At 39.1% G+C, this 17,911-nt stretch overlaps 1 protein-coding gene across 1 annotated transcript in view; it reads left to right on the top strand.

The window, feature by feature from the left end:
- Window positions 1-17,911, top strand: part of epha6 (eph receptor A6) — a 200,124-nt gene that overhangs the window by 177,731 nt on the left and 4,482 nt on the right. Inside the window, exons 9-15 of the mRNA XM_067603256.1 lie at window positions 2,110-2,180; window positions 4,718-4,843; window positions 5,334-5,519; window positions 10,257-10,318; window positions 10,828-11,037; window positions 11,751-11,900; window positions 17,522-17,715. Coding sequence (XP_067459357.1) covers window positions 2,110-2,180; window positions 4,718-4,843; window positions 5,334-5,519; window positions 10,257-10,318; window positions 10,828-11,037; window positions 11,751-11,900; window positions 17,522-17,715 — 999 coding nt within the window. The remainder of the gene's footprint in view (window positions 1-2,109; window positions 2,181-4,717; window positions 4,844-5,333; window positions 5,520-10,256; window positions 10,319-10,827; window positions 11,038-11,750; window positions 11,901-17,521; window positions 17,716-17,911) is intronic.

Raw genomic sequence — 17,911 nt, 5'->3', positions numbered from 1 at the left:
CAAAATGTTACAAATAATATTATTATCAATATATTATTATTAGTAGTAGTAGTAGTAGTAGTAGTAGTAGTAGTAGTATAAATAAAAAACTATAATAATATTAATAATAAATCAACATATATTTACTTTGTGAATGTGAAAAAGCAGCAATGTAACATGAAAATCTGTGCCTCGTGCATATGCAGTCTCAGTAAATCCAGTAGACCCCTTTCACAGCAGACATTTTGTCTTGTCAAAGCAGGAAAAGCACAGGTGTGACTAGTAATGTGTGACTAGTAATTAGCTAGCTCCGTCCCATTAATTTTCCCAGTAAGCCATGTCACTGGGTGAGCATGCATAATACCAGAGCTAAATGGGATGCAGCCATCATTAATGTTTATGCTTTTCCTGCTTTGACAAGTCAAAATGTGTCTATTCTACACATTTACAGTACAAATACCTGAATCAACATGTGGATCTGTAGTGGTCATTAAGGTTAACTGTTAACTGTTTAAAACACATTTAGGCACATGATGTAAGTACCAGGGTAACTTTAGCAGTAGTCAAGACTGCTTTTGACTTTTCAAAGGGGAATAACTCATTCTTCCTCTTACAAATGAAAAGTTGAATTCACAAGCAATAAAACACGTTGTTCCTGAATTCAGTATATTCAGGGGTTTTGCTACTACAGTCATACTTGGTCCGGTATAGCTTAACCAAGAGTATGTGGTGGCTAATGTTAGCTAACGTTAGCTAACTTTAGACACTGCTGTGTAAGAGTGTTTTCACACCTAATTTGTTCTATTTAAACAAAACCAGGAGCATCTCTCTTTCAGTTTGTTGGACTGATGTTAAAGTTGTCAATCGAGTTGTTGTGCAGACTAAACAGCTAGGCTGAGAAAATGAGGATTTCTCTTGAAAACTGACAATCACAGTACTTTATTAAAGGAACCTTGGATTTAGCATAAATTTAAAAGCTAAACTGCTATTAAATACATCTGCTGTTCTGGAAGCGTCCCTATAAAATGCAATTTCTATAAGCAATACATATATATATTTATGCAAATTATTTGGTAACCATGGTAATACATATGCATGTCAGCATGTGATTGTGCTAGTACATGGACTTTGGCAGTTAATTGAGTCCATTAAAAAGTTTGTGACGTGTCGATTCCCACAGTAATAGACCCTTTTCACTGCAGACATTTTGACTTGAGAAGCACAGGTGGAATAATAACATTGATGGTATTTGTGTCTGTTTTTATGTAAAGTGTGTTCTCATAATATTGCTGTACAAGATGCCTCTTTCTCATCCTGTCTCTACCTGTTATTCAGGTCAATGTCATAACATTCTGTCAATTTGCAGTTGAATAATGCTCGTACTGCTCATAGTCAGTTATTTCCTCCTGAACTATCTCTTTATGTTGACACCAGTCAACATAAATATACACATAAGAAGCATTAAAGTGCTGCATGACTTGCTGTCAGTAACCAAAATTTAATTTTCCCACGTGCCTTGATGATGTGCTGATGATACATGATGACAGTCATCATAACTGTCTAATCAATTAGTTATCTATCACTCCAGACCCCAGACCTGTATTTGGGCTACTTTCACACTATACTTTAGCACATCACAGAAAAAAACATTTCAGTGGTTATAATGGTTTTATCACAATTGTAAAGCATAAAGAAATAAAAAGAAACATACCACACCAGGAGACATGTTTGTGGTTTGCTGCTTGTGGTCCCATTCCCCTCGCTCTCTGATGATATGGTCTGTAAAGCAGCTGGCTCAAGAAAATCTTGGGAAGTGAAGGGAAATCCTCTATGCTATCACCCTGCAATTACCACATGTGACCACAATGACTGCTGTCCATGCAAAAGTTACAGTACATAGTCATGAAGACACAAAAGAATGTCAAACTTTTTGCTTAGACGACACTAATAATTGATTCATGAGTGCTGATTAAATCAAACTTTTAATTCCAGACTTCCTGAGTGCCCTCCCCATGTACAGCATGTGTCCTAGTTGGTTTTACTATCCCCCACTCTCTGACATCCCATGTAAAATTGTTGCACATTTAAGGAAGATCCCTTTAACTCTGTCCATCAATCTGTGTTTTCCAGGTGTCAGTGGTACATCAAGGCCAAGATGACCTCAGAGGATAAAAGGAGGACCAGTTATCAGAATGGACACGGTAAATCCGTCAGCCTACTTCTGTCTTTTCTATTGTTTCGGATATTTATCTCACTGTGACCCTGATTTTGATCTTTAAAAAAAAAAAAAAACTTGTTGCAAAAAGATTGATTAAAGAATAATTAATTTCCATATTTATGGTGATGATGGTGGGAGAAGTCAAATTTTAATCATATTCGATATCAGTTTGGCACATTTCATAATGTTAAGTGTTGACTTTATTACTTTTGCCAGACCGCCCAAACATTTGACAAGAAAGCACCAGGTTTTTTTCTGAGGTCTTTGCCAATAAGCAAGGCATTCAGCAGAAGAGAGATCCTCTGTACAGTTGGCAGCTTGTCGGGTCCAGCCACATGCGATTCTCTTTGCATTCAACATGCGACCTTACTGCTGTATGGCTCATTTCCCATGTGTTCCTGTGTGTATGCATATTTGGATTTTGCATGGGAAAGAACCCATCACATTGCTAAAAAATCATAGCAAGAATAAAAGTACCCACTGTGGTATTTATACTGTGTGAAGCAGTAGTTTTGAAGAATTTGATGCCAGACAAATATACAGAAAAAAAAAAAAAAACATCTCTCTGAAGTCTGAACCACCATGCTCCTTCCTCTCTCTGTCTCTCACTCCTCCTCCTCTCCTTCCTCTTCTTTCCTCCTCCTCTAGCATTCCTACTCACCTCCCCTCAGGTTTCATTTGATGTTCTACATGAGTTTTTTTTTTTTTTTTTTATTAATCTGGTTACATAGCCTCATTCCTTAGCTGTCTGCTTCTGCACTCCTGTACTTATCTGTCTCTTCTGCTGTCATTTAATACCCAACTTTTTATTCCTAACATGAAAAGACACAAATTGAAATGAGAGCTGTAAGGTGAAAATAGGAAGATGTTTGAAAGTGAGCAGAAAGACAAAGACTGAGGAAAATTGCAAGAGGTTGGAAGGGAAAGGAGAGAGAAACAAGGGTGGGGGCAATCTGGTTTGACAGGTAGAGGGAGAGAGCAGAGGACAAAGAGAAGTGAAGCAGTTTTAAGAGGACAGTTGGATTGAGGCTAGAGGAACAGAGACAAATACTGTAGCAAAAGGTGAGAAAAGAAATATATATTAAATTGGAAAGTATGTCTGTTCAGTCTTAAAATATTGGTCTTCAAAACCCTCTATCTCCTGAGTCTTGTCTTAGTTCTCAGCATTGGTTATGGTGCTGAGCAGAAGCTTTGAGAGGAGGACAGAGTTTTGGGGGTTTTGCTGGTGTCGGTTCATGCATCAGAGACAACTGATTGTTGCTGTTGTGATACTGTATTGATCGCTAAAGGAGAAACACAGCTTCTGTCTAGCCCCTTCCCTCCCTCCCCCCTCCTCCTCCTCTCCCTCTACTGGGAGGTCAGGATGAGCACCATGAACAGCAGCAGTCTGTTAAGGATTTACTGACTTGCTCAAGGACACTTCAGCAGGGTGGATACTTGCTTTAAGTAAGGGCTAAAGCCTTGCCCCGGTTTAAAGACTTGTTTTTCAGTAAAAGACAGAAGAGTGAGCTATTGGGGTGTGTGTGTGTGTATGTGTGTGCTTTGGTGTCAGAGTGTGTAAGTGTGTTAACTCTCACTCTTTGTTAGAGAGGAGATATTGAACATCAGACAGAATAACTCATCTAATTGCCCCCCAGCTCATAATCAATAGTAGTGGGAAAATGTGTCTATAACCGTTTGTCTCAAGAGTGACCAAATCATTGTTTCATTTGTTTATGTAATGTCCCATGATGCACTGTTGATATAATATGAAAAAAACAGTTTTAATAGAAATATATTAAATGAGTATGTCTGTATTTGGTGTATTGTTTGGTGTGTTGTCTAAGACTTGGTGTGATTGTGTCTTCATATCCTTTTTTTTTTTTTTTTGGAAGAAGCATTTTTGTGGGGCATGGAGGGCTTTTTTTGCCTTTAAACAGTCGAGCAGTGGTTCCCAACCTCTTTTTGTCTAACATCCCCTTTCAGACTAATCAGATGATCTCAAGTGCCCCTTCAACTCCTAGCATTATGCTCTAGATATGCTCATTTAAATATATTTCAAACTTGAATCCATTTAACACTATTATTTTTTCATGAAGTGGAAACTGTTACATTTTTTTTTGTATTTTAACTTCTCTGCTAGCTTTCTTGCTCTTTCAGTCACAACAGGAAGATGTTAAGGAGTTACAAGTTATTCATGTTGGTGGGAGTTGTGTCCTGCGCAGCTGCACTTATTGTAGCTGGAAGTTTATTGGCTATTTTGTTAATAAATATACTAAAGATCAGCTTACATCAATTTGCTTTCCTATCTGTTTGGGGATTTTTCTCTTAATCACAAATAGGTTGATATTTGATTTTTCAATCAAATGCTAATATCTTTTTTTTCCAGATCAGGAGGTATTCCACTGTTTAATTTAAAATCACAGTTTATGTTAAAATGATGGTTAATTTTACCCTCTAGCCTCATCAAGATATTAAAAAAACTCACTCTCACACACACCAGCTCATTGTGTCTGTATCATTCTCTCTCTGTCTCCACAGTCCCTTTCCCTGGGATAAAGACCTATGTGGACCCTGATACATATGAAGACCCCACACAGGCTGTTCATGAGTTCACCAAGGAGATAGACCCATCCCGCATCCGCATCGAGAGGGTAATCGGAGCAGGTATCCATGCACACACACACACACACAGGCCTGCACACACTGTTACACACTCATCCTCTTGTATCTCACTGATTTGTGCCTGTTCTATGGGCGAAAGAGGATCATTTCATGTTGGTTAGAGTAACAATAGCTTTAAATGGGCCATAGGAGATGATCTATTTTCACTCCGCACATATAATTGCCGTGAACGCCTTTTCCATCTCCCAGTGCCTCATTGTCATTTTCTCTCCTCACACTGTAGGAACATTAAAGCCTAGAGAACAAAAGAAAGTGTAAGAATACATCCACGTCAACGTTTTTTTTTTTTTTGTTAGAAGGTGAAAGAGAGAATTTTATGAAGTTGAACTAATCAGAGGCAATATTTCAGGAGTGTAGATGTAAACTGCAACACTGCCCCCAGGTGGCTCACTATGGTGCCTACTGAAGGTGTTGAGTGTGCTGATAGACTCATTACTGTGTGTGTGTGTGTGTGTGCATGTGTGTGCTCTAGGAGAGTTCGGCGAGGTGTGCAGCGGTCGCCTCAGAACACCAGGAAAGAAGGAGATCGCTGTGGCAATAAAGACACTGAAAGGAGGCTATGTGGAGCGTCAGAGGCGGGACTTCCTGCGTGAGGCGTCAATCATGGGCCAGTTTGACCACCCTAACATCATCAGGCTGGAGGGCGTGGTCACAAAAAGTAAGACGGATTGTGTGATCTAATTGATTGTAATTATGGAGATGCCAACATGATGAGATGAACAGTACAAACAGCCAAAAAGTTACTTACTTATGGGTCTGACTCTACTTTTAAATTTGGATTCACAGTATATAGAGCTCTACGGCGCTGCTTATACCAGCCATAAAAATCCAGTCACGTAGTAAGAATAGATAAACAGATACAGACATGTCATTTGGTTCTAAACATGAGGGATGAATCCATCATTACCTCACATTTTCATGTAGTTACTGCCAAATCTGAGTGTGAATTTGTTTGACGCTTTTTTAACAACAAGGGGTTGGCTGCTATACAGTCCTGTCATATGTGTGTTGCTTTTCGCCATGTAGGATTCCAGTAACTCATGATGTGAGATATACTGTGAGAATGTGTCATATAAACGTTTTCAAGATGTTTTTTTCTCTATCAAATCACTCCCATCAGTTTTGTCATTTGGCAGCGACCCAAATGCTGCATTTCACATTAAGCATTTTGCTTAAAAGCTAAATAAATGCAACAAGAGCATTTGAAGATGCTGTCTCTTTACCCATCAGACAGTCTGATGGATACATTTATGCTTTTGGTTGTTTGAACAGTAAATTGCTGTAAAATACTTCTATGGGTATTCAATAACTACTCACTATGCACTTTCTTGGCATACACAAGGTTACTGAACTGACTTTCTTCTGTTCATACACACAGCGTTCTTTTCTTTTGGACATGTTTACCTGTGTGTGTGTGTGTGTCGGTGAATTGCTTGCATCTGTGGTATCTTTGTACAATATGTAGAATATCCTGCATATTATCCTCTACATGACTGTATGAGTGTGTGTGCATGTTTGTGTTTCTATTTTATGCATGCAAGGTTGTGTTCTAATGCTCCATTTTTGTGCAGGAATCTGCTTTATCCATCCAAGGTATGTGTGTGTGTGTGAGTATGTGTGTGAGTGTGTGTGAGTGTGGACTTGTTAAGGAGCTCTGTTTTACGGGGCTCACCCGGCGCAACATATGGTTGTTTTTACAAGGGGTGCATAAACTGAGACATCGCTGTGAATATAAATGTGTCCCCTGAAGACGTTCAACCCCTCGCTGCATCTTGATAGAGGACACTCCTCAGCTCTGACCCTGCTGACAAGACTCATACTGATACTGCCATTATTGCATGAAAGCTGCTGGTTGCAGATATTCTGCACCAATAAATTTACTTACACTTACATAGTCCACCATAAAAAGCTGTTGAAACTATCATAGACTCTATTGAGTTAAAGTACTACTCGCAGACAAAACTAAGATGATTTGTCTTATAAGACACTTGATGGTAACAGAATGAAAACATTTTGAGTCTCTGTGGTGAAAAAGTACTTTTCATCACATCAGAGGTCACCAACACTGACTGGCTGGTAGCTGTGCTGAATAGACATTCAAAAGTCTGTTATTTCTGAATAACACCTCTCTCAAAGCTAATACCACTACCGCGATCTGACCCCTTTGTGGAGTTCTTCATATTTTCTTTGGTCTTGCAATCAGTTTTATATTATATGAAATATCCTCATAAATCCTTGAACTCTTAATTAACTTAACTCTTAACTTTTATTATTTTGCTTGAGTGGTTGTTCAGAGGAAATATATTTCACCATTTATATTATGTGTGTATATATTGTATAAAAGAATAGAATCATGACATATTTAGTAAAAAGGAATAAATGTAAAATAAGAAGAAATAATCAGGTTTACCAGCTTTTTGTCATGGGAGTTTATAAAGAAGGACTTTATCAAAGCAGACCGTATCAAAAGACTGCATATTTGTCAGTGCATACACATAAAATGTGCACAAAATCACGCAATCAGAAGCCATTTGTCCTTGGCAATAGGGCTTTGTATACAGAGAGACATTAATTCAGAGTATCTTTCTTTTTCTGTCTGTTTGTCTTTCACTCACCCCTTCCATCTTTCAGTCCCTCCATCTGCTGTTGTTCTTCAGAGACTAATTATGGAGAGTATTGTGCTGTGACTGACTGCTATACCTGCACTGAAATAACAGGTGACACAATAGACTTTGGTAAACAGGTGTGTTTGTTTTTGTTCATGGACTGTACTGCATATTGTTTCCAGACCACGCTAATTGGCTCTGGAAAGCCAAGCTTGATCAAATAATTTATCATCTATCCCCTGCTGGATTTGTGTGAGGAAAGAGAGTATTTGCAAATTTAAGGATATAATGCTAAAAGTTTTTTGTCCAAAGTAAGTAAGGCTTTACTCATCTATCCATCCGTATATTTAAAATGCTAAAAATACTCAGGTCTTCTTGAAATGCACATAAACACAGCCAATATTTCTCCAAATGTTGGTGCACTGATTTTAAGCTGCTGTGTCACTTTCTGAATGCCACAGTACGCTTGTTCATTAGTTTTGTTCCTTAACTGCAAGAGATTTCATTATCGCTCAGAATGTGAAAATGCCCATCCCACCATTTATTAAGTGCTTTTCATTAAAAAACATTACACACAACATGCAGCCATCATTTGTGAAGGTGCATTACATGAAGCTTTTTCACCTGCAGCTGTTTAGCATTAGTTGTGAACTGCAGAGGAGGACCAGTAAAGGATGTGTCATTGGCAATCCAGTAGAACACTGAAATTTTTGGTGTCCAAATGAACATGGCTTGCACCATCTGTTTTTTCATGTTTTGGACAGTCCCAGATGACTCCAATTGGAAAAACTAAAAAAGTGATTTGTTTTCGAATGTGGGCCAAATGGTCTTATTGCTGCCTCTTTTGGATGGAGAGGCAAAGAGGCTACACCAGAAACATACTTGGAAAAGCCACACAAAAGTGAAATTTCACTTTCACAAGGGAAACTAAGGACTAAGTGGTTGATTTCAAAAACTTCTCCATCTCTGAAAGAGCAGCTTCCCTAAACTTTTCACTGGTAAACATGCAGGACTGTCTGCCACTCAGTGAATGAGACAGTCTCAACTGCGGCTACACATCACTTTGCTTTCCACAGTGCATTTTAAGTCACAAAAATGAAAATCTTCTTTTACAATCACAACATATAGCACACAAAATTAAAATGAGTTGTGTCTTTGTGTTATATATTAATTTATAGTTTTATTTGTTCACTCATGCTGTAATACGACAGAAGCCTCTCTGGGGTCAGTTAGCTTCACCTGCTGTATCCTGTCTCACTAATTAGATGTTGTAGTCCCTTAATCAATCACTAACAGTGTGATTCTTATTGGCTGTCTATCTGTTACATCAATTATCAAAAATTACATTTGTGATGCAGAGAAGCAGTGGTGACAGATGCCATTTAAGTAAAGTATGTTGTGACGTGACACGAGCTGTAAACTTTCTCCTTGTGTCTGATTGGCCTTTAATTTCTTTAAAGAAGGCAGTGATGTCGAACAAGTGCACTATTGTTGCACCATCTGTAAAAACACCCTCCATCCTATAAAGTCATTCAGATGAACTGAAGGAACCTGGTTATTTCAAACTGGATGTGTTATGTTTTTGTTGAAGTTTTCTCCATCTTCCATCGTGTTAGTTATCGCATCCCTATGTGAGAAAAAAAAAAATGTCTTAAATAGGAGGTGCTATATGATGGTGTTGCTTCACCACAGTAAGACATTTATTTCTCTTTCTAGCAGCTCAGAATGGTTTACAGCTCACCAGCACACAGGTCTGGACAACTGGCTCCCAGCTGTAAACCAGTCAATCTGTAACACGATAGGGATCCTCGGTGGGGAAACAATAACATTTGGAGAGAGAAAATGTGCTTGCACCTGTTTTCTAACTAATGCTTTATGTCATGCATGGACGGAATAGTGAGGAGGTACGGTTTGGCAAGTTGAGATGGAAAAGTTTCATGAATTGAGTGACTTTATGCATCAATCAACTGCTGATGGGTTGTGCGTTTTTTCCCAAACCTCTCTCCTTTTCTCTTTCTCAGTCTGGCAGTGGCACACACACACAAAAACACACATACACTCTGGGAGGATGGTAGTGTTATTGCTTTTTTCCCCTCCTGGAGCTGTTTAAGCCCAGACTTTTTTTTTACAGTGCGATTTTGTCAGCCAATGTTTACCAGAGCCTATAATGTGTCCCCTACATGACTCCAGATATTATTTTGTGTTTTTTTAAAGGAGAATTCTGAAGTTCTCAGCTAATAGTTTTATGACCTAATCACACTAACCTTTGATATTTAGTCTGTTTGCCTCGGCAAATTTCAGTGCTTACATAGTAAATGATAACATGCAAAGACACTTGAGATTTTGGCTTTTTGCATATAAATTGTCAAAAATGTGTGTGCTATCGTTTTGGTTCAAAAATTCAAATTAATTCGGCATAATGTGCCCCTAAGATGATGGATATAATTGCAAAAAAAGTACTTTATTTTTTAATTTTTTTTCCATCATCCTTGTTCTTTGGGGTTACTCTGAAAAGCTGACGAGCTGGGTTTTGTTTCTGTGTTTGTTTCTGCTTGGTAACAAATATTCAAACGATCTCCCAAATGATTAGACATTGATTCGAAAAGAATAAAACTGACTTCCTAGACGCTGGTTGTGGCATACTGGGTACACTGTTAGTCTTATTCCAGTTCTATCACATCTCTTCTGTCTTGTCTTTTACCCTCCAGTGCAGACTGTCCTTCAGTGTAATATCATGAAAATAATATCTAAAGAAATAAAGGATGTGTGTTGTGTTTGTGTGTTTGCAGGCAGACCTGTGATGATTGTGGTGGAATACATGGAAAATGGATCACTGGATTCATTTCTAAGGGTGAGTGTTGCAGTGACCAGACAACTCAAGTGAGATCGTGTCTGTTTCTGGCCTCTGGTGGTATTTTATGTGGGAAACAAACAAAGAAAGAAAAGCTTAATATATGAAGGCTTTTGCCTTAGTCTGTAAAAACAAGACTGCCCTTGCGTGCCTTTGTTAATCAGATCATTTTAAAGCCTTGCAGGCACTTCAACTTCATCTCTGTTTTGGCTCCAAAGAAGCTGAAATGGTGACCATATTTACTGCAGTCCTGTCAATAAACTGCCAGCTTAGATCTGGAAAAAACAAATTTCTTTCCTGTCTAAAAACCACTGAAGTATTTCACTATAATATCTATTGCTCAATACATACCATTATGTTTTTGTCAGTGTCATCCCTTTGTTGTATTGTTTTTGCTATCCATCTTTATAGACCTTTTTCTCTCCCATTGTGTGTGCTGTCTCTGTTTTTCTTTCAATGACTCCTTCTCTGTCATTTAATTTTTCTCCATATCCTGCTCTCCCTGTCAGCAACATGATGGCCACTTCACTGTCATCCAGTTGGTTGGCATGCTGCGTGGCATCGCCTCGGGCATGAAGTATCTGTCAGACATGGGCTACGTTCACAGAGATCTGGCAGCTCGAAACATCCTGGTCAACAGCAACCTGGTGTGCAAAGTGTCAGATTTCGGCCTGTCCCGAGTCCTGGAGGATGACCCGGAGGCTGCTTACACCACAACGGTACGCCTGACCCCTTAAAACTCAAACCTCTAAGGTTTTAACAAAGCTGAATGAATCCTGTTCTATTTCATACCAGGAAACACATTCTTACCTCCTCAGTAAAGGCACCAGTCTGGGGTTAGATTGAATTTTTCATTTGCTTTTTGAGGCAGATATAAGTGTTGCAGACTTAGTCCTGAACTTGTATGGGAAGCCATCAACCTATTTTTTTTAGTTTTAGTTACTCTGCACTGCACTGCTTTTCCATCCGAACAATGATAAGCAGTTCTGGAAAATGGACATAGCATCTTGAATATGGAACCTTCAAGGTGGAAGGACAAACTTGAGACTGACTGTCTCAATTTTTTCTTTTTGCCTTCTCTCATCCAGTGAAAGATGAAGCTGCTATAGATAGCAAAACTTCAAAAACTCTTATCCTGAAAAGACGCTGTTCTGTAAATCTGTCTGAGCTCACAGTGACCTCCATTTCCTGGTCTGTATTGAGGTTATTGTGTGGAGGAATTGCTGTGTTTATGATTCCAAGTTTAGCTTTCTGCTCCACAAGAGTCCGGTTGAAATCCAGTGGAGAGGAGAGGAGACGTAAGGCGAAGTTAGGTTGGGTGCAAATAAGGCGATAAAGATGGAAATGTTGGTTGATTTAAGGATGCAGAATTGCAAAGTGTGTGTGTGTGTGTGTGTGTGTGCCTTTATTTATATTTTGTGTGTGTGAACAGGGTGGTAAGATCCCCATCCGATGGACGGCACCTGAGGCCATCTCATACAGGAAGTTCTCCTCGGCCAGTGATGCGTGGAGTTATGGCATTGTTATGTGGGAAGTGATGTCATATGGAGAGCGGCCATATTGGGAGATGTCCAATCAGGATGTGAGTATTGTATTCATGTTGTAAGGAAAAATACAGTACATATAAAATTACAATCTGAAACTGCACGTTAGAACCATGAAATTAATCTTTTTGATGTCTGTATGATTACCTCATTATCTCCCTCTTCAATCACAAAGCTCTGAGGACTTGTTGACTTAATCTGTAAATCATCTGCTACCAAGTTTGTAAATCTTGCATGTGCTGCAATCTGTTATATATTCAAGACACTTTTAGTCATATTAAACAAAGTAGACACATGGTGGCTATTTCAGAAAATAGTATGTTATAGGGTTACAGTACCATAGGTCCCTGACAAGTAAATTAAATAAAATTTCAATATAAATTATTCTAATTTCTTCCAGAAAGAATCCAACCAGATATTTTTAACAGGCCACTAACCAAGGTAAATGTACCTGCATTAACTGATTTTTAGCCACTTGGGGGCAGCAGAAGACAAAGTGTAAACACATTACTGACATATTGCACATTAAAAGTTGATATTGCAAACAGTTGCCTATTTAAACAGATACAGAGCAACATTATTATTTGTTTGGTGTCGAGTCTTATTCTAACTGTTTTTCTCACCACCAACTCATGAGGGAAATACCTCACTCTATATATCTCACTCTAACTGGTAAATACTCACCTCTGATCATTAGAAAGTCACTTAACAGCTGCCTGCTGTGGCTAGAAACAAGGTTGATTAGGGTGGTGAGAGCAACAGTAAAGCTGTGGGCTGGAAAATGAAAACAATAAGCTATAAGACTCTGAGGTTTGTCACTATGAGCTGCTCTTTTCACATAAAATTATGTTTTACTTTATATCTCCCTACGTTATGGTCAGAATGTTTCAAATGCCTCTCTACACTGTCAGGGATGCAATTCTGGTAGAGAATTATAAATCTCATTTTATTTTTATTTATTTTTTAGTCAATTAAGATAATTAATCTATCAGAATCAGCCTTAAATAATCCATCATGTGTAATATGTGTAAAACCTTTCTTCATGAAATAAATCCCCCAAATTACCATGGCTGCAGTGCATCCAATTTTCCTACTTTATGCATGGGCTACCTGTAATTACAATAATTATATAGCTAATTGAGGGCAGCACTGGATGGACTTAATTTAGATCCATGGTGCAGTCTTAAACAAGTGGATTATCCTGCATGAGCTCTTTAGTCATATTTTATTGTCATTTTCAGATGTTTAGAGAAGCAATTCCTGGCTTGGAGGGTTGACAAAGCTGCATTAAACATATAAATATTGCTAATGTTTAAACTAATAAAGCAAAGTAATTAGAGAATGAGTTTATTTTCATTTCTGAATGAGCTGTTACTTTAGGTGAAATGCTCAAAAGTACTGTATCTCACTAATTGTTCTTAGGGGATGCTTATACAAACATTCCCCTAACAAGCCTGATCCTCTTACCTGAACACGACAACACGCATCAGTATTGACTTCTGCATTTATATTCCATTAGATCTGTTAAAATCTTTAACCTCCTCCCATCAAAAACCGACCTCAGAAAGAGGGAGAGAGAGGGGAGGAAACAGAAATCCTGGTGAGATTCACCAAAAGGATGAAAATGATGAGTGAGAGGGAGAGGAAAAGAGCAGCAAAGGTCAGAGGTTCAGTGGACTTTGATCCACTAGAGGGGGAGTTTAAAGCTGTGGATTCAGTGTGGCTGAGCAACCTGCTGATCCCTGGGCTGTGGTCAGGGATTGGAATGGCCATGGAGGAAGCAGATCCATCCCTCTCTCTGCTGAGTGTGAAAGCTCCACGGTAATCCCTTCAACCCCTTACACACACACGCACACACAGACTCACATGCACCCATACACATACACATTCACTAAGGTCCCAGGGTTTGGGGAGGATTTGTGTTGTTTGGGAATTGCTTAGAAGTGCTTTCCAAGGCAAAAGGCCAGCCAAGCTGCAGTCTGCTGCAGCCTCAACCAGCCTAAAACCACCTTATCCTGGTCAGCCACTTATCACAGCTCCCTACAAAGATACATGGTTCTCTGCTTTTCCACAGACCCATAGATATGATAAAGAGATCTATTGTATGGGGGCTAATACTTACCATCAGCTCAGGTTTGTATGTTTGGGAATTCACTGATGCATACTGATCAAGTTCAAACTGATTTGCAATACACGACAAACATCCAAGGAGGATGTTATGGGAAATAATACAAACTTACAAAAAGCCTTAAATAAGATGATGCTTCCTATTATTTCCTTTATTGATTTGTTCTCTTCATCAGTTATTTCTCTGTTTCACATTGTAGCATTAAGTTGGTAATCCATCTCTTTGCTGCAGACTGGTTAGAAAGGCATTTTATGTATCCTCGGTATTCCCAAGGTGACACTGTCATTCTATTGTTTTAACACTATTCTACAAGTTGAGTCTGCATATAACTGTAAATCTCCCCTGCTTAGCAGATATATGTGAAGTGTAAAGCAATACACAATAAATTATAGTATGAAGTATACAATTAATTGCTGTAATTTGGTTTAATTTTTCAAAACTGAGTGTTCAAGTTCACCATTTACAGTATTCTGAGGCTTGGTGCTACAACTTACCATTCACTTTATGTGAAACATTCATAGAAAACATCATAACACTGAGAATTTTTCCAGCATTTCAAAAGTAGGACAACCTCACAGCCCTAGAGAGTTTTGTGAGTGCAGCCTGATACTCAGACTTTACATGCAAATCCATATAATGCCAAATAATGCTATGTTATTCGGTGGGTTTATTGTGTTTGTCTGCTCTGCACATCTCGTCTTGGTCTGCTGCAGTCTGCAAGATCATAGGGAAACAGCAGTGTAAATCAAGTCAAGTCAGTTTTATTGATATAGCACCAAATCACAACAGAAGCACTTTGCGACAGCAGCAAGGAAAAACTCCTCTTTAACAGGAAGGAACCTTGAGCAGAACCGGGCTCTAGGTGGGCAGCTATCGGCCCTGACCGGTTGGCTTGAGAGAGAGGGGGGAAAGGGAGAGGGGAGAGAGAGACACAGAGAAGCACAGCAACAACAATAATAACAATAACAACAATAATAATAATGGAAATATGACTAATAATAATAGCAGTAACAGTGGGGGTCAAGATGGACCAAGCGAACAGCAGACGATCTGCAGCCAAAAGTCTCCTGTGAGACAAGAAAGCACAAAACTCCAGGAAAGATGCCAAGATAGTAACATGCATTAATGGTACATGAATGTGTACAGATGGAGAGGGGGAGGAGGAGAGAGGACCTCAGTGCATCATGGGAAGTCCCCCGGTAGTCTAGGCCTATAGCAGCGTAACTAGGGGCTGGTCCAAGGCAAACCTGGGCTGGCCCTATCTGTAAGTTTTATCAAGAAGGAAAGTTTTAAGCCTACTCTTAAACGGACCGAATCTAGATGGTTCCACAGGAGAGGAGCCTGATAGCTGAAGGTTCTGCCTCCCTTTCTACTTTTAGAAACTCTAGGAACCACAAGCAAGCCTACATTCTGGGAGCGCAGTGTTCTTGTGGGATAATAGGGTACTATAAGCTCTTTAAGATATGATGGTACCTGACGATTAAGGGCTTTGTAGGTGAGGAGGATTTTACAGGGAGCTAGTGCAGAGAAGCTAAAATGGGAGAAATATTGAATTTTTTCCTAGTTTTTGTCAGTACATGTGCAGCTGCATTCTGGACCAGCTGGAGAGTCTTTAGAGACTGGTTGGGGCAGCCTGATAATAAAGACATGCAATAATCCAGCCTAGAAGTAACAAATGTGTGAACTAGTTTTTCTGTATCTTTTTGAGACAGGATGTGCCTGATTTTTGCCATATTACATAAGTGAAAAGAGGCAGTCTTTGAAATTTGTTTTATGTGGGAGTTAAAGGATATATCCTGATCAAAGATAACTCCCAGATTCCTCACGGTGGTGCTGGAGGCCAGGGCAATGCCATCTAGAGTACCTGCTGTATCATTAGATAATGTGCTTCTAGGGCCAAGCAAAATAACTTCAGTTTTGCAGGTCATCCAGGTCTATATGTCCTTAAGGCATGCTTGAAGTTTAGTTAACTGATCTGGCTTCATTGATAAATATAATTGTGTATCATCTGCATAGCAATGAACATGTATGGAGTGCTTCCTAATAGTATTACCTAAAGCAAGCATATATAAAGTGAATAGTACTGCTCCAAGCACAGAACCTTGTGGAACTCTGTGTCTAACTTTTGTGTGCATGCAGGATTCATCGTCAACATGTACAAACTGAAATCGATCTGATAAATAGGATTTAAACCAGCTTAATGCAGTTCCTTTAATGCCTATTAAATGTTCCAGTCTCTGTAATAGCATGTGATGGTCAATTGCGTCAAATGCAGCACTAAGATCTAACAAGACAAGTATAGAGAGAAGTCCTTTGTCCGATGCAATTTCACCAGTTCTGTCTCTGTGCTATGGTGCACTCTAAATCCTGGCTGAAAGTCCTCAAATAAACTATTGTTATGTAGAAAGTCACACAATTTTTTGGCAACTTCTTTCTCAAAGATCTTAGAGAGAAAAGGAAGTTAATATATGGGTCTAATTGGCTAAATAGCCTGAATCAAGAGCAGGCTTTTTAAGAAGAGGTTTAATTACAGCTACTTTAAACCTGCAATGTGGAACTTTTACATATAAATGAATGTCTGTTACATTCAAGCCCTTGCCAAATGAGTTCACACAGTGTTGATTAAGCCTATCACTGACAGATAAATCTCTCTGTATTTCACAGTATATAGAGTTTTTAAATCAGACACAACATTCCCACGCTGGCTGGCCGTTAATCATGTGGCTCTTTTAAACTTTCCAAATGTTATCGGACCAAACTGATCAAATTCTGATCAGTCATTTCGCAGGGGTTGTGTGATGCTCAAAACATTTTATCCACCGTTTTACAGCTGCAACACTAGGTTACAGCCAGTGGTGTATGGGCATACTTGGGCAAATCCTGGTGGGCCATCAAAAAATACGTTTTGGGCTGGTGGACCATCAAAACATATCCATTTTTACTGGCCCTCTCTTTGTGCCTGTCATTCAGTGTGTGCATGAGAGCGTGCTGCATGCCTGTGTCAGGCAATCAACAGCTAAGCCGGTGTCTCAAGGAATGTGATTATTAATATGAGTGGGGGGAGTTGGATTCATTTAGGCTGACATATTCTTCATGAAACAGCCAGGTTTCAGTAAGACAAAAATAAATCAATATGATAATCTGATATTAGATTGTTATTAATATAGCTTTAGATGACAGAGATCCAATGTTTAAGAGTCCACATTTAATTCTCATATTTTGTTTTACTACTGCAGTGGTGGTGTTATTTTTTATTAGGTTTTTTATGTATAACTCCTCCTCTGTTTACTGTTGATTTAATTAATTTAAGTGGTCGGGGTACAGACACAGTTTCTATGGGGTTTTGGGTGGGTAGCTGCTCTAATGGAAGCTAAAGCTGCTGCTGAAAGGGTTTTGAATCATGAGTAAATGTGTTATGATACACAATACAGATCTCTAACCAGCTTTATAGGCAAATAGATCAGTTTCCAAAAGAATTAAATTCTTACACAGCAGCTGTCCTTTATCACGTTCATTGCATTGTCTCACCAGGTGATTCTGTCCATTGAGGAAGGCTACCGGCTACCTGCGCCAATGGGCTGCCCCGTCGCCCTGCATCAACTGATGCTGCACTGCTGGCAGAAGGAGAGGAGTCATCGGCCCAAATTCACCGATGTTGTCTCCTTCTTGGATAAACTGATCCGCAATCCTAGCAGCCTGCTGCCACTGGTGGAGGACATTCAGAGGTACAGTACTCAAGAGTTGCTTATATGATTTAATGCATGAAATGTAGATGCACTGTGAGCTGAAATTACCATTTGTCAAGCATCTCAGGATATGTCAAAGTTAAACTGAGAGTACTCTTAACTCACAGTAGGACTTGAGAGTTATTTTAGTTACATTAAAGAATAAAACATAATGAGACTTCCCTTGGTTAAGAAA

The sequence above is a fragment of the Thunnus thynnus genome, chromosome 11 (genome assembly GCF_963924715.1).
Source record: "Thunnus thynnus chromosome 11, fThuThy2.1, whole genome shotgun sequence".
In the NCBI taxonomy this organism is placed as follows: Eukaryota; Metazoa; Chordata; class Actinopteri; order Scombriformes; family Scombridae; genus Thunnus; species Thunnus thynnus.
Note: the sequence above shows the minus strand (reverse complement) of the source record. Positions and strands in the feature narration are given on the sequence as shown.